Source organism: Miniopterus schreibersii, assembly GCF_964146895.1.
Source record: "Miniopterus schreibersii genome assembly, chromosome: X".
Taxonomy (NCBI): domain Eukaryota; kingdom Metazoa; phylum Chordata; class Mammalia; order Chiroptera; family Miniopteridae; genus Miniopterus; species Miniopterus schreibersii.
The window spans coordinates 10,997,893-11,014,479 of record NC_138104.1 but is presented as its reverse complement, the minus strand read 5'-3'; the positions used below and the strand labels follow the sequence as shown (position 1 = coordinate 11,014,479).

At 36.0% G+C, this 16,587-nt stretch overlaps 1 protein-coding gene across 8 annotated transcripts in view; it reads right to left on the bottom strand.

The window, feature by feature from the left end:
- Positions 1–16,587, bottom strand: part of SMARCA1 (SNF2 related chromatin remodeling ATPase 1) — a 64,508-nt gene that overhangs the window by 43,746 nt on the left and 4,175 nt on the right. For all 8 annotated transcript variants that reach the window (XM_081124956.1, XM_081124954.1, XM_081124953.1 and 5 more), the window contains exons 2-11: positions 15,124–15,210; positions 12,868–13,034; positions 12,188–12,288; positions 11,977–12,077; positions 9,535–9,714; positions 7,244–7,399; positions 5,972–6,103; positions 5,456–5,524; positions 1,579–1,688; positions 75–301 (exon numbers count right to left, since the gene is read on the bottom strand). In XM_081124956.1, the coding sequence (XP_080981082.1) occupies positions 75–301; positions 1,579–1,688; positions 5,456–5,524; positions 5,972–6,103; positions 7,244–7,399; positions 9,535–9,714; positions 11,977–12,077; positions 12,188–12,288; positions 12,868–13,034; positions 15,124–15,210 (1,330 nt within the window). The remainder of the gene's footprint in view (positions 1–74; positions 302–1,578; positions 1,689–5,455; positions 5,525–5,971; positions 6,104–7,243; positions 7,400–9,534; positions 9,715–11,976; positions 12,078–12,187; positions 12,289–12,867; positions 13,035–15,123; positions 15,211–16,587) is intronic.

The window sequence follows — 16,587 nt, the reverse complement described above, 5'->3', positions numbered from 1 at the left end:
ATTCTGCAAAATGTTATTCATATACAAGTCATGAGTATTGTTATTTCATGTTAATAGAAAGATTTGTAACTCACCCTGTTCTTTGAGTTTTGCCAACAGTTTATCAAGAACTACCATTTTACCACTGTTGCTGACAATGTGCTCATCAGTAGTATAAGGTGGACCAGGTTCAGCACCATCAAACAGATAAGGGTGATTACAACACTTGCGTAGCTGCATCAGAATGTTTAAGAGTCGCATCTTGTCCATCTTGCCAGCAGAGTTTAAAACATCAATATCTTTCATCAGGATTTTTGTATACCTAAAATATTAAATTATAATTAATCAATGATTATTAGAAAGGTTTAATGCCATCAAGAAATGGCTCTTTGGAGAACAGTTTAGATTCCTATTTAAAGATAAACAAGATTTGAGAGGAAATCAGATCAGCAATACCCAGAAAGTCGTGAAGATTGAAACATCTGAACTTGACCATTGACTATAAACCTGTTTCCTCCTGCTTTTTCCATTACTAGAAATTGCAATCAGCTGATCACTATACAGATAACTATATCTGATAATTATTCAATACACAATCATAATTTCTTATACCTGTCTTCCTAGGTCATTATTTCATTATTTTCTGATCCTATAAACATTTTTCGTTATCTTTTCTAGACCTTCATCCAGGCGAAAATGGACCAATGTATCCACCTGAACAGTAAGAATATTTAATTATAATAAGAGCCAACCTGAGCCAGGTATCACGTCAAGGGCTTTATGTGAATCATCTTGTTAAGTCTTCACAAAAACACTGAAATTTGTACGAGTATCACCCCCCATTTTACAGACAGAAATTCAAGCAGCTAAGAGAAGTGAAACAACTTACTCAGAGCCACAGAAAGGGACAAAGCCAGAGTTTGATCTTATGTCTGAGTCCATAAAAATATATTCTTCACCACTACCATCTACTGGTTTCAATAGCAGAGAAGTCGTTACATATCATAAATGATCTAATTTTATTTATATAAGCAACATTTTCTTCCTCTTAGCAGCATTATCACACTATTAACATGTCTAATTTGTGATTCCTTGTGATTCTTCTTGTCAATTTCCTGCTTTGCTTGTATTTATCAAACCATTCAAGCTTATATTTTTGCAATATACACAATCATGATACTTTCACTCATCTTATTATTATTGATTATTATTCTAGTTATTACTATTTCACTGATGGAAAAAATTAATTAACAAATGTGTCAGTGGCATTATCCCCCTTAACCCTGATATCATCTTGATAAGCTAAGTATTATTCTCCTCATTTTATGGCAGGGAAACTGAGGTAACATAACTGGCACCAGCTAAATAGCTATTAAGAGGAAAAGCACAGGATTCAAACACAGGTCTATAGACTCAAGGCCAATGCTCTTTCTCAAAGGTTAAATAAAATATCAATTTTCTATTGAAATATTTGAACTACTTGCCATTTAAACATAAAATGTAAATTTTTGCACTGAAGGCATAACTGAACCACTACAAAGCTAATTTTTAATAACTCCTTATACATAAATAAATTCTAATAAAAATAAAATAGCTCACCATTCTCGCTGCATTTTACTCAGTCCCAAGTAAATCTTTATTTCCTTTTTAGGAGGCAGGCTCTTCTCTACATCAGTTTTTATACGGCGTAACAAAAATGGTTTTAAAACCTAAAAAGTTATAGTTTTTATAAAAGTTTAACAAGCATTTAACATATAAACCTAAATCAGATATGCATAATCTGATGGCACAAAATACAATAAAAATTAAGATAAGATTACCGACTACTGAGTAAGTACAAAAGAGCCTTTAAAAAATATGCTGTCATATAAGATTTTTAAACCATAGAAGAAATCAACTCAGAGTATGGATCAGAGTCTCTAAAAGTGAAATAAAAATTCAGGCAATTTCAAAATGGTTAAATAGATCAATGAGGAGAAAATGGTTCAATGTTAAGGAAGATATGAATGAATTGAGAGAAAAAAATGAAATGAGTGTATACCTACAAGGCAGATTCTATCACAAGAAAATAATAGTGGTCCTATCTAGAGAGTACCTGTAATGTGCCAGACACTGCAGGATGAACTTCACATGACGAGTATTGAATCATTACAATAAACCTTTTAGGAAATGTGATTATTTTAATTTTTAAAATACCACAAAAGCTACTTGGCTAGTAAGTGGTAGAAGCAGAATTCAAGCCCAGATTAAGCTAATTCTACAATCAGCTCAGTCCCTGATTAGCTGTCTGAATTGGTTAAGTTCCTTAACTTTTCCAAGCCTCTTTCTTCATCCCTTCATCCAAAAATATATATATATTTATGGTATATATACATGGCAAGCATTTTTAAGTGGGGATAATGATACTTATCTCTAAGGCTGCTGTGGCAATTTGTGGTAGTGCATGTGTAGAACTTAACTGGAGCGGACACCAGTAAACTGTAGCTATTATTATGAGAGACTTATGGGAGGTAAGGAAAGGGGAGAAGTAAAAGCACATTTCTGGTTTTCTGGTTCAGGCCTCTTCAATTTGTCTATGGGAGATTCTTAAGAGTTTAAACTGCCTGTGAGATATTTAGGCAGAAGTCTTAGATGCAATGGGACATGTAAGTCTAGAGCTTAGGACAGAGATATGGAGAGATAAATTTAGGAGTTATAAGTATATAGGTGGTAGCTGAAACCATAGGAATGGATCCCCAGGGAGAGCATGTATGAAAAAGAAAGTCAAAGGCACAGCCCTAGAAAATCCTAAATTTTCAGGAACAGAGAGAGAGAGAAAAGCCCATAAAGAGGACTGAGAAGAGCAGCCAAAGAAGTAAGAGAAGAGAAAATCCATTCCCTACCCCAGAAATCAAGCAGGAAAGAGTTTCAAGCAGGAACAACAGTTGCACTCAACAGTACAGAGAAGCCAAGAGACTGACCCAAAGGTGTACCCTGAATACAGCAACTTAAAAATAATAGAAACCCGGCCGGGTGTGGCTCAGCAGTTGAGCATCGCCCTAGGATCCAGAAGATGGAGGTTCAATTCCTGGTCAGGGCACATACCCTGGTTGTGGGATCGATCCCCAGCAGGGGGCGTGCAGGAGGCAGCCCATCAATGACTCTCATCATGGATGTTTCTATCTCTCTCTCTCCCTCTCCCTTCCTCTGTCTGAAATCAATAAAAACATATTTTTAAAAAATCATAGACTTGAGAGATAAATTTCAGTTGTATGGAATGGATAGAAGCCAGTGGTCAGTGGATCCACGAGTAAATAACCCATTAGAGACAAAATAACCCGTCCCCATATCTGACCAAATTTGAGGCCCAGCTGTATACAACTTATATGACAAGATTCTTGGAAGTTCTGTCTTCTACTCCTCTTCCGCATCCTTGTACAGTAAATGCCCCATTACTTAAGGTAATTTGTTTTCGAACTTGTTCTGTTTAACTCTGAACAGATATTTACAGCGTGATGACTGTTGGGGATTCAAGTCAATGAATGTTTAATGAGCAGTTACTCTGGGCCAGGCACACTGGGTGCAATGTGGTGGAAGACAGACAGGGTTTTTGCAACATGAAGCCTACTTTTTGCCAGGGTCAGGGGAGAGAGGGAGAGGTGGAGAATACGATTTTGTTTTTATCTTTTCATTTGTAAAGAGGGCTTGAGGTTCTCATTGAAAACAGCAGACAAAAAAAAAAAAAAAATAGCAAACATGCATCTGCATCCACACAAAGCTCCACTAAGATAATTTTTTTTTTAAAAAAATTAGAAGTGGCCTGGCTGGGTGTGGCTCAGTTGGTTGGGTGTCGCCCTGTGCACCAAGAGGTCACCAGTTCAATTCCCAGTCAGGGCCCATGACCAGGTTGGGCTCTATCCCCCATGGGGGGCGTACAGGAGGCAGCTGATCAATGACTCTCTCTCATTGATGTTTCCATCTCTCTCTCCCTCTCCTTTCCTCTCTCTTAAAAAATAAAAATAAAAAACTTTTTTTTTTTTTTTTTAATTTAGAAGTGCACATAAAAAAAAAAAAGAGTGACTAGGAGATTAGCTATCAAGGGGGAAAAACCAGAATCACAGAGCAAGAAAGTGTTGAGAGTGACCTGTTTTGTATGTGTGAGGGTGGTTGGGATGGTTGTGGGTTTGGATTTAATAAGGGAGATACTTGAGAATGTTTATGTGTTGAGGGAAAGGAGCTAGTATGGAGGGAGAGGTAGAAAATTCAGTCAGTAAAAAGGATAGGTCATGGGGAAAGTTCTATAGGAAACAGGAAGAAATGCAATCCATGGTTCACACGGGAAGAATTAGGCACTGCCCAGAGAAACAACACCTATTCCACTCAGACAGAAGGTGACACACATGCAGATACCCTTGGAAGATGGATATCCTTGGAGGAATTCCTACCCTAATGTCTTCTATTTTCTCTTTGAGAAAGGAATATTGTTATTTCCTGAGAAAGCAGGAGGGCACAGAGTATCTGGGATAGAAGTCTTGGGGAGGTTGGGGAAGGTGCCGAATAGCTGTTATAAAAAATGGGAAAGAATGCTGTACAAGGCCATGTTGAAGAATCACTAGCCTCATCAAATCCCAGCTTATGTCAGGGGACATGAGATCATAGTGGTTCCAACCTGAACCATTGTATAATCTTATCAGTGTTGAGCAGCCCCTGTACAGAGCAGGTCACTGCTAATAAGTGGTAGAAGCAGAATTTAAACCCCAGGACAGAGACACAGTTCCATTATTCCAGTTTAGGGCTTTCAGATTAGAAATGGAAGATCAAGAGATCAAGGGAGTTTAGGAGTATTGACAAAAGAGTGGTCCGAGTGACAGAAAATAGGCTCATAGCTGGGTGGGTACAGAAAAAAGTAATAACAGAAATAGGCTGATGGATGGGGAGGAAAAGCAGGAGTCCAGGGATTGGAGGTCTCTGTGAGGTAACAAAAAAAGTACAAAATGAGTTACATGAGTGAGAGTGGTACGATATGAGACGTTACCAAAGAATGTAAAATTGTCATTCAATAAATGTGAGGGAGTCGCCTGGTGATGAGATGACAGAGAAGAGAATGAGTGGAGGGTGGACCTGTAAGGTAACTCGAGCCTCAAAGGAAGAGTTCTATACATGACAGCTGAGAAGCAGTCGCTGAGAACTGGCGCTGGGAACTAGGAGGACACTGATGTGCCCTTGAGGACGTGTGCAATGTGCAGCGTGAACAGCCTCTACAGGAGAGGACCACAGTATCTACTGGGGAGAAACAGAAGCAAAGAAGCCATTCCAGAGAGGCTGGGGAAATAGTGCAGCTCGTTTCCCAAAGAGGCTGCCAGAAAGGTTGAGAGGAAGAAGCAGTGAGACTGAGTCAAAAGGCAAACCCACAGTCCCAATAGGTTCTACGGCAGTTTGTTTCTTGGCTTGTTAATACATATTTAACTCCTAAATTTTCTTATCTGCTATTACTTACTGCGTGAAGTCTTTCCACAAGTTTTTGATCGCCAAGACAATTTTTAGTGTCAAACCAAGAATCAAAGTCCTGTGGAGGGGTGAAAATTCTGCAGTAAGTGCATGGTTTTGTTTTGTTAAATAAACTTGATATTCTATAAATTTCTTATACAGTTGACATAGCAAGAATTCATTTTAAAAGCACTTTCAGCCCGCCCGGCATGGCTCAGTGATTGAGCGTTGACCTATGAACCAGGAGGTCACAATTTGATTCAGGTCAGGGCCTGTGCCCAGGTTGCATTTCAATCCCCAGCAGGGGGCGTGCAGGAGGCAGCCGATCAGTGACTCATCCTTGATGTTTCAATCTCTCTCCCCCTCCCTTTCTCTCTCTGAAATCAATAAAAACAAATTTTTTTCTTAAAAATCAATAAAAACATATTTTTTAAAAAATATAAATTTCAATCCACATTCTATGCTTTGAAAACATATGCCTGTGAACATAAGAAAATTATACTTAAAACACACGACTTCAACTTACATCTGCAGAATTAAAGACATCGGGCAATAAAAAGTTGAGTAATGCCCAGAGTTCATGCAGGTTATTCTGCAAAGGTGTTCCAGTTAGGAGCAAGCAGTTAGTTGACTTGAATTCACGAACAATCTCGGAAAGCTAGAAAAATAATAGTTATGTTCACATCGGTTTATTTATTAGAGTACTCGACACTCAGTTCTTTATCCAACAAATACATTTTTTGAATCAAATAAAACTTAAAATTCATTTTCTATGGAAAAATATCTTAGTTCAGGTTACATTATTGCAGTAAAGCAAAACTGAGCAAAGTATTCTAGGCATTTCTACACTGACAAGAATGCAGATCAGAGTCATACCTGAGACCCTTCCTCCACTTCAAAAACTTTTATTTTCTCCATTTTTGGCCCACAGAAACAGTCAGAACTCTGTGGAATTCAGGCAAGTCACTTTACACAACAATATTTTCTTCACCCTACCGATGTCATCTACATGCCTAGCCAAGTTCTGACTTGACCTGGTTGTAATTTTTAAGCACCAGAGTTGAGCCCAGTTTCCCTGACATCTTAAATTAACTTTTGAAATATATGGCCCCAAAAATGAAAGCACAAAAAGTATAAAAGAGCAGTAATCGCATCAATAACAATGCATGTTTCTATAATCCTCTCAAATAAACAATTATTCTCCAACATGCATCCTTTTATCGGGTATTAGTTCCAATTTGAAATTAGTATGATCCACCTGGTGGTTCTGCTCCAGTTCTGTCCCTGTTTCTCTCAAAGTAGCCCAGTGATCCAAAGAGAGGTTCATCATAATAACTGATGCTTTTACTACTGTTGATGGAGTTGAATGGCAAGAAATACGGCATTTTTCAATGTTAACACCACAATCTAATTCATGCAAGTCAGATAATTCCGGGAAGTTATTTTTTTCTAATTCACATGAATATATTGTAAGGTAGCTCCTCAATAAAAAGCAATGCAAATGACATTTGCACATCAAATATTACCAAAATATGAAAATGCTGTTGCAGAACAGAGTTAGGTTGCAACAGATATAGCAGATGAACACCCAATTTTCATTATGTTAAACACTATGCTCAATTTTCATTTGTCTTGTATTCAATAATTTAAACTTTATAACCATTTAAAAAACTGATTTTCATTCATATTCCCTGAATAAAATCACAATCATCTATCAGCTTTTTATTTTGAATACAGAGAAGTAAACAGGCATAATAATAAACGGAAACTTTACTAAAAATATTGAGAACTGGCTTACCTTAGATTTTTCATTCTTTATCCTGTGAGCCTCATCAATGACTAGGTATCGCCAATGAAACTTTTTAAATACAGATTTTTCTTTAATTACCATCTCATAAGAAGTAACACAAACATCCCACTCTCCTGGCATCATTTCATCACGAATAAAAGCAGCCTAATGCAAAATAAGGTTCCTTATATTAGAGATGCTGACAAGATTATCACAGAATTTAAGCATCAAGAGAAGATTAAGAATTCTAAGAGTCCCTGGGAATCATCTGGACTCATCCATTTTAGACACAGGAAAACTGAGGCACAAAGATACCTCAGTGTCAATGATTGGGATTACATGCTAATGTATTCAACAACGAAAGAGAAGCAAAGGCTCCCCTTAAGCAGGTACAGCATATTTAATGAACTGGAGAAGTTCACATCACCAAAAGATGACTAAATTTTTAGGCTTTCTCTTCATACCACAAGGATATGGGCAAAGTAACTGCTTTCTAAATACCGTATTCTTAACAAGAGCTAAGCATTATCAACATGACATAGTTTCAACAAATGGAAAGAACTCAATATGCATGAGTGATTTCAACCTTTTGAGAGCTCTTCTATGTTCCTTAGTTTCTAGCAGGGACAAGTCATATACTTTGTTAAGGTGTCATAAAAGCCTATTCACATTTTTGTGAACTTCCAGATGTTGTTATGAGGCTATAAATGTGATTTTATAAAGGGGACTTGCTCTATCTAGTAAGGAGTCTATTTGAAACTATGAGATGCCTGGCCAGCATGGCTCAGCATGGTTGAGTGTTGACCTATGAACCAGGAGATCGCAGTTCAATTCCTGGTCAGGGCACATGCCTGGTTGCGGGCTCGATGCCCAGTAGGGGGTGCGCAGGAGGCAGCTGATCAACGAGTCTCTCTCATCACTGATGTTTCTCTCTCCCTCCCTCTCCCTTCCTCTCTCTGAAATCAATAAAAACACATTTTTTAAAAAAACAGATCTCCTGTTTCTATGTCTCTGATCTTTGATGCCTCCTGAGTAGAGAAGGAAGGGGTCAAAAAACCATGTTTGGGAATCATACCTCTATATACCTCAAGACTACATTAGCATCAGAAAAGATCAGGAATACCTCTAATAATTTTCCAACTTGATTAAACACCTATTGTAGCCTACATCAAAATTTTATTACTTAAATATTGACCTCATAAAATCTTTACAGAAGACCAGGAAACTAAAAAGACCCAATATATCTATCCTATGCGGTACCAAAGTTGAAAATCGCTGCATTAAATAACAGTAGTGATTAGGAAGTGTTCTAAGTGACTAATCTGCTACTGGGACATATTAGGCATAGGGCAAAATCAAGCCTATAATTCTAAATGTATGAGTTCAATATTTAAATTATTTATAAGTTAAATTTAAATAAATTTTTCTTCAAGCAAAATAATAATAAAATTACATAATTCATTATGCTACCATTCTTTTGAGGATACATTTTGATACCCTATCTAGAATATGTAAAATAGAATAAATCTTTATACTCTAAACTATGCTCTCTGGAGGTAAAATAAAGACAAAGCTTAATAATATGCTTTCTAAGCTGATTATTCATTTTTGTATTTTTGCATAATTAATTATTTTTAGATTAATTCTACACTCCCAAAATAATTGTAGCCTATTAGACTGACAGATGGCTAATTTAAACAAGAGCCCAGAGTTTCTTATATTATCTAAGAATGTATGCAGACATACATTTTCTATTCAGAGACCAAAGCTGAAAGCTGTGTCTATACATAAACAGAAAACACAAGGCTCTCAGAACAGAAAAGGTTCCATTCATGTGTGTGTGTGCACATGTGTGTGCATGTATACAAGTCAGAGTGAAAAGTCAAAAACTTAAATATAAAACTTTAAGTTGTGCAAATTTACACATTTCTGGTGTCAAAATAGCACAAATGACAGTTATTGGTAAGAGACTCTGTCAATAAAATAACTTTTTAAAATAAAAAGTCACTTAAAAGTGCAACTCCAACATGCTTAAGTTAATGAGCTACTTAAAAGTAAATGCAGGTAAGCATAATAATGGATTATCTGTTATTAATAAGTAACACATCCACTGCATAAGAGTGTTGTGAGAATGAAATTAATATATTAAAGAGCACTACAACAGAGCATAACTTAGAGTAAGCACAAAGTAAGTGTTATTAGTAGTAGTCAACTTAAATGTCTCTATGGCAATAGTATGCAACTTAACCCCAGAAATAATGTTATTCTTGATTGCCTTTTTAAACCTGTTTCTCACTTACTCTCGCATCCTTGTCTCCGACGAAACAAATAACACGGAGAGATGGGACCCATCGTTTAAATTCATTCATCCAGTTGTGTAAAGTAGACTTTGGAACTAAAACCATGTGAGGTCCAGGAATGTTTCGGTAATGTTTCAGGTAACCAAGTAAAGCGATTGTTTGTAAAGTCTTACCAAGCCCCTGCATTATCATCACAAGGAGAGAAATCCATACACATATTTTATTTAATGAACCATTCTGTTAGTAACAACATTACAAAAGGTATTTGTCTGCTCTCTCACAAAGGGAAAAGCTAAAAGATTTTTTAATGAACAACCATTCCAATTCAATAGTTACTGTGAGTGCAAAAAGAAACCAAGAACTTGCAATTAGAAAGTTGCTCAACAAAGCAACTCTCTAATTAGGAGACTTTTACTCCTAAAAAAGCAAGCAATCTACTATACAATTTTTTTCTACCAGTTGCAAAATTAAGCATTTTGAGTGTGTTATTTCACAAAGACACATTTCTTTCACCAGCCTGCTTGGATACCAGTCTTTCTTTCCCATTGTCCTCAAGACTACAGCACAGGCATGAAATATTCAGACTATGCACCTCAAGGGGCATGTGGCTCTGGATGAGTATCTCACACCCTTGAAGACCTAAGGAACCATAAAAGAACAGAACATAACAGAACTCTTAAGCCATAAGGGACATTGGGGCTTATCCAGGCCAGTGGACTTTTAAAAATAATATACCACCTATGAACCCACCACCCAACCCATGGGAAAGGGAACAAGGTCCTATGCTGCATGGCCTTTTAAAACAATCTCTAGTTTATCTCTGTGCAAAGTATGTATTTTCTTTCATAACCCTAAACTAAAAGCTATTTTATAGGGTTTATCCTGACATTTCACTTAATGAGATGGGTTTTATATATGTTACACATCAAAAGCTTAAAATATTTATACTCCTTAACCAAGTAACTCCACTTCTAGAAAAGCTATGAAAATAATGAGAGGTACAGAATAACTAAATTACAAGGATTCTTACGATAGCATTATTATAACACAAACACGCACACGCATGTGCACACAGACACACACACACAGACACACACACTACATCAACTGATCCAGATGACCAGCAATAAGGGAGGAGATGAATAAAATGATGGTTGGTATCTCACTTATTATACAGTAACTAACAATTATTCTTTACAAAAAATTTTAAAGTATGTGGAAAACATGTATGAATGTGAAAAAATAAAAATACCCAATTATATATACAAAATGATCTTAACTACACAAAATAAATACAGCTGAAGAAAAAAGACTAAAAAGAAATATGCCCAAATGTTAAAGGTGGTTATTTCTAGGTAGCGGAATTATAACTTACTTTTAATATTTTTCTTGTTTTTCCCCCCCAATTTTTCGATACTCCTTAAAGTATCTTTCCCTTTTTAGTAATTAAATCATATCTGGTGTCAGCACAAATTCTGTATGAAGACTCTTTAGGCAGGCCACAGCCAAGAGTAGTAGCATAAGTGAATAGAACTCCCCTTGCCCCCTCTTAAATCCCATCTTAATCATTTGGTCTTAAAATACCAATCTGGGCCTCCAGATACTCCCCTAATTGGCTGAATTATCATCTTAAATAGCCTTACTTTTTCTCTCTGGTCATATCATTTATATGTCATTTGTTGGCTTACTTCCTGACCCCCACTTGGCACTCAACTATCCAGATTCAATACTGCTCTGTGCTATTTTGTGCTTTATTCTATCTGTTCACCTTCTGGTTGCGCACACGTGAAGGTATTTACACTCATTCATGCATGCATTCATTTGTTTATTGTTTGGTTCGTTCATTCATTCACTCATTCATTCATTCATTCATTCATTCATTCATTCATTCTTTCTTTCTTTCTTTCTTTCTTTCTTTCTTTCAGTGTTTGGCTGATACTCCCTGCCTCATTCTCCAAAGGATTTCAGGCAGCCTACAGTGAAAACCCGTCTCCGGAGGCCTATGATGAAAACATGGAATGGAAATTAACGGTAAGGTAGAAATGAAGAGGGATCGAGGAAAGTAAGACGAAACGGTAAAGAACAGGATAAGGCACGCAGGACACAATACACAGACCATTAAAAGTTAACACGAACGCTCCTTTCTGACATTCACCTTGGCTCCGAGCTTCCTGGAAGCTGAAGCGCAAATGACAACGAAAGTACAAGGAGCTTTCTTTATACTATGTGAGGCATTCTCAGTAAGAATTTTGTGGCTAGTGAAAGTATATGTTCTAGAGGGTACCTAAAGAAACAATTCTAGACTTTACAAATGCCTTTCATGTTATAATAACTGAATAAATTAGCCTCCAGGCCTCAGAGGGGCAGGTCAGCTCAGTTATTTCAAATTTACAAAAAAACTGTTGATAACTGAGAATGTGTTTTTGGCTACCAACTTCTTACCATTTCATCGGCCAAAATACCATTGACTCCATTTTCATACAAAGAAATCAGCCAATTCAGTCCTCGAATCTGATAATCTCTCAGTGGTCCTCCTTTCACATCTGGGGGGAAAAATCAACGATGTCCCATACTTTCATTAATACGATCAAGTAAAATTTTTCTAAGGCAAAACTGAAAAAAACCACCACCACCAGCATGATGAAGCACTCACAGGAAGGCGACACCTCGAATCTGATACACACATTAGATGTCTTCCTACTCTCTGAGAGAAGCTCCTCATCTTCTTCTTGTTCCGTGCGCCTGTGGCGGTAGCTGAGATGAAAAAAGAAACATCTTCCTATTCAACTCAAATGTTAAGGTATCAATTAAGTCACATTGCTAATATCTTTTATGAAACAGAAGCAATGAGTGCCCGGCAGGCAGGGTTCAGCAGTTGAACGGCAACCTATGAACCAGGAGGTCACAGTTCGATTCCCTGTCACGGAACATGCCCGGGTTGTGGGCTCCATCCCCAGCAGGGGGCGTGCAGGAGGAGGCAGCCAATCAATGACTCTCATCATGGATGTTTCTCTCTCTCTCTCTCTCTCTCTCTCTCCCTTCCTCTCTCTGAAATTAAAAAAAAAAGAAAAACATATTTTAAAAAAAGCAAAAAAGCAATGAGTGACCTAGGGTCTTGCTCAAAAGTTGGTAGAACAAGCCTACATTTTTACTGATTAACTGCTAGTGAGGAAAAAATATTATTTCCTACCAAAACATATTTGCACTAACAATAACCTTATTTTTTGACCATAAAATTATACTGGATATGAGAAAAGGGAAGGAGTGTATGAGGAGATGGAGAACGGGGGACAGGAGGAAGAGAGGGGGAAGTAGAGAGAGACGGCAACGTACTCTCCAGCAGAAACTAAGCTCTGCTTGTCATCTTTCTTTATTCGAGGGCGTCCCAATTTCATGTTTAGAGGAGATGTTGGCGATTTCTGTGCTGAAGGTTGAATGAAATGTGCAAAAAGTTCTGTCTGCTTCAGTAAAAATTCAAATCGCTTCGCTCGGTCCGCTTTCTAGTTCACAAAACAAAAAAAAAATAATGATTTTCTTTTTTATTTATTCAAAGTGTTTAACAAACACTTACATTATACTTAATTTGCACTGTGTTCTAAGGGTTAAACATACTAACCCATTTAATTCTCTTAATAAACCTATGAGATAGGTACTAGTATTATCCCTATTTTACAGATGATAAAACTGAGGTACAGAGAGAGTAAATAACTTGGCTTAAGCTGCCATAACTAGTAGGTAGTCAAATCTGAAAACAGTATTTTCAGATAGTTTGAACAGGAGCTACATGATCTGCCAGACTTAGGAAATAGCCCAACAAGAAGTACCTTGCTTAAAGAGCTGGGGTAAAAAAGCAAATCCTCCAACCAAACCATAGTGATTTTCTTTTCCTAAACAGTTAACAAAATTATCATAAAATATAATGTTTCCCAGATATAGAAATATAAATTAACCATGATATATATATATATATACCATAAAATGAACTCTTAAGAATTTTCAAGCTGCATCTAGAAATAATTGAAATTTTAGAATCCAGTGTCACCTTGTCTCAAAATATTTTCAATGTTATAGTACAATAATGTAATAAACATTTCCTTAGTCAATTACAGTGATCTGGAAAATTACGTTTTATGCTAACAGTATATAAAGTTTCTCCCCAAAGTAAGCAGGGTTTGGGGGAAAATATACACATACACAAACACATGAAATAGTATATTTACTACTGAAAATTGCTATGTATTATAATTTCTCAATTAATTGTAAAAGGTCGTATAACTTGTACCACGTAAATGCAATAAAACTTTTTTCACTAAAAAAAATCTTAAAAGACCAAAAGATGTATATACTTCATTCCAGATAAAGAAAAAAATTAAGATGATTTTTTTGATTCACAGGGTAGAGGATATTTGACTGCTAATGAAGGATGCATAATCAATAACACCAGAAACTTACAAGAGTTTACTAATATAAATATAAGAATTAGATAAATATATTCAGACCAGTAGCTGGAAAACCAAAACCTTTTCATTTTATCTTATTCTCACTGGAGTGTTCTTTTTAGAGTTGTTAAAACATAACTGTCTATGTTAGATATGGCCTTAAACATTAAGGCATGGAATTTTGTAAAAATCACCATGAACAACCAAAAAATGTACTTCATCTCTATTTTTATAATATTACTGCAAAAACAACCCCTTAACAACAACAACAAAAAAAACCAGTTCCAACTAACTGCTAATTTCTCTGAGTTGACCAAATTTACTGGTCTTAAAAAATCCCAAGCAGCCCGGCCGGGTGTGGCTCAGCGGTTATGCATCGACCTAGGATCCAGGTGATCAGGGTTCGATTCCCGCGGTCAGGGCACATGCCCCGGTTGCGGGCTGCAGCCGATCAATGACTCTCTCATCATTGATGTTTCTAGCTCTCTCTCTCCCTCTCCTTTCCTCTCTCTGAAATCAATAAAGATATATTTTTAAAAAAAAATCCCAAGCATAAAAATCTACAGTTAAATTAAAGCTAAAATATGAATTTTAGTGACTAAAAATGAGGCAATCAAATGTATAGCAAAGCAGTAGGTGGGTATAACTAAATTATACTGCTTAAACATGTAATATTTTCATGCACTGGGCAAATATCCTCCCCTCCAGGAAACATTAGCATATTACATGTTTCACAATGTGCAGCATTCATATATCCAAAGCAAAGAAGAGTGGGAGAAAAAAATATCAATCTGGCTTTGTGACCTGCTTTCTTTCAGCCATACTGGTATTGTCACAGGTATTTTCACTTAGTGGATAATGTATTTCTAGCACAAAACACCTTATTATGGGGTAAAGAGCGCAGAACAAAATGAAGAGATGTGGCTCTAGTCCCAACTATTCCATATAGTTTCTCTGCTCTTTTATTTCCTCATCTGAGAATGAGGAGATTCATTTACTTTAAAAAATATATTATGATATTAAATTACTTTCCAATTCTAAAATCTATGATTCTGTATTCATTATACATACACATGTATTTTTTAATCTTTCACATCTCCTCTATAAAATCAACTACAGTATTCACTATCCTACCCAAGAATATATTTACCATTTTCTCTTCATATTCTGGGTCCATTTCCTTTTCAGATTTAGAAGCTTTAGCAGCAATTTTGAGTTGAAATGGAGAAACGCTTTTCTAGAATTTCAAAGAAAATAAATCATCAAATTGCAAAGCAAGGCCTTAAAAGTGATCAACATTCTCATGTGAAGAAAGTAAAAGGTAATTAAATAATAAATAAATCAACATGAGCCATGCATGGACCAATGATGAAAGCATGTCATGAAGCAGAGCTTATGATTAATCCAGTTCTGTGCACCTGAGGTCTAACAAAAAAAAATCCAAAGAATTGTGAAAGCCAGAGCAACAACATTAATTGAAATAAAAACCAAAAGGAGAGCCCTGACCAGTGTGGCTCAGTTGGTTGAGCATCCTCCTATGCACCCAGCGGTTGCTGGTTGGATTCTCCGTCAGGGCACATGCCCAGGTTGCCCAGTAGGGGGCGTGCAGGAGGCAGCCTATTGATGTTTCTCTCTAGATGTTTCTTTCTCTCCCACTCTCCCTCCCTCCTCTCCATCTCCCTTCCTCTCTCTAAAAATCAACAAAAACATATTTAAAAAAAAACAAAACAAAAGGAGAAACATTGAGTTTTTTTGCCTATTTTTTTTAATTTCAAGCATAAGAAAATGTGTAATCATTGACTAGATTTAAAATATAGAATATACTAAAAAAATAATAAAATTTAAAAATCTAGAATATACTTATGTTATCAATCACAAACCAAAAATTCAAGGAAAGTAAATATTAATACTAACACTTTATGTAATGGAAATAAGCCAGAGTTTCAGAAGAAAAGAATGTGCTTTCTGTTCCTGAAAAGACACTATGTTTTATCGTTTTCATATTCTAAGTAGAACATTTAAATTTTTTATGTAACATAATGTGATCATTTATACTTAAAATAATGAAATAGTACAGTTTCAAACTTTTGGCTTATGTTAATTTTCTCCAAATGGGAAGAAAACTATTTTAACTATATTACATAAATATTTTGTAGAAGCAGTTTCTCAGGGCTATTAACTATTAACCTTTGGTATTTAAAAAGTTGTAATTTAGTGAAAACTAAAAAGCTACTTAAAAAAATACTGAAATTATCTGGAGGCTTATCTCATGCATTCTATCCTTTGTAAAGACAAGCCTGTACTTGTAAATATAATTAGGTATATAGAATACAAGTCCTTCCCTGTAAGAAATCGAGAAATAAAATAGTAAAAACACAAATCTACTCATTAGTACCAAATCTGAAAGTATTTCAGTTTTAACACAGACTGCACAAGTCAAAATACAAATATGTTTGTGAAAACTAAAGAAGCTATGTTCATTTTATCATGGCTTTTGTCAACATTTTCTTGAAAACTTAGATCTTAAATCAAACACAGAACGTGACCTTAAACATAGGAAAAGCATGGCTCTAATAGTTAATGTATATATATTCAAAGATTTACAAAAATTTCT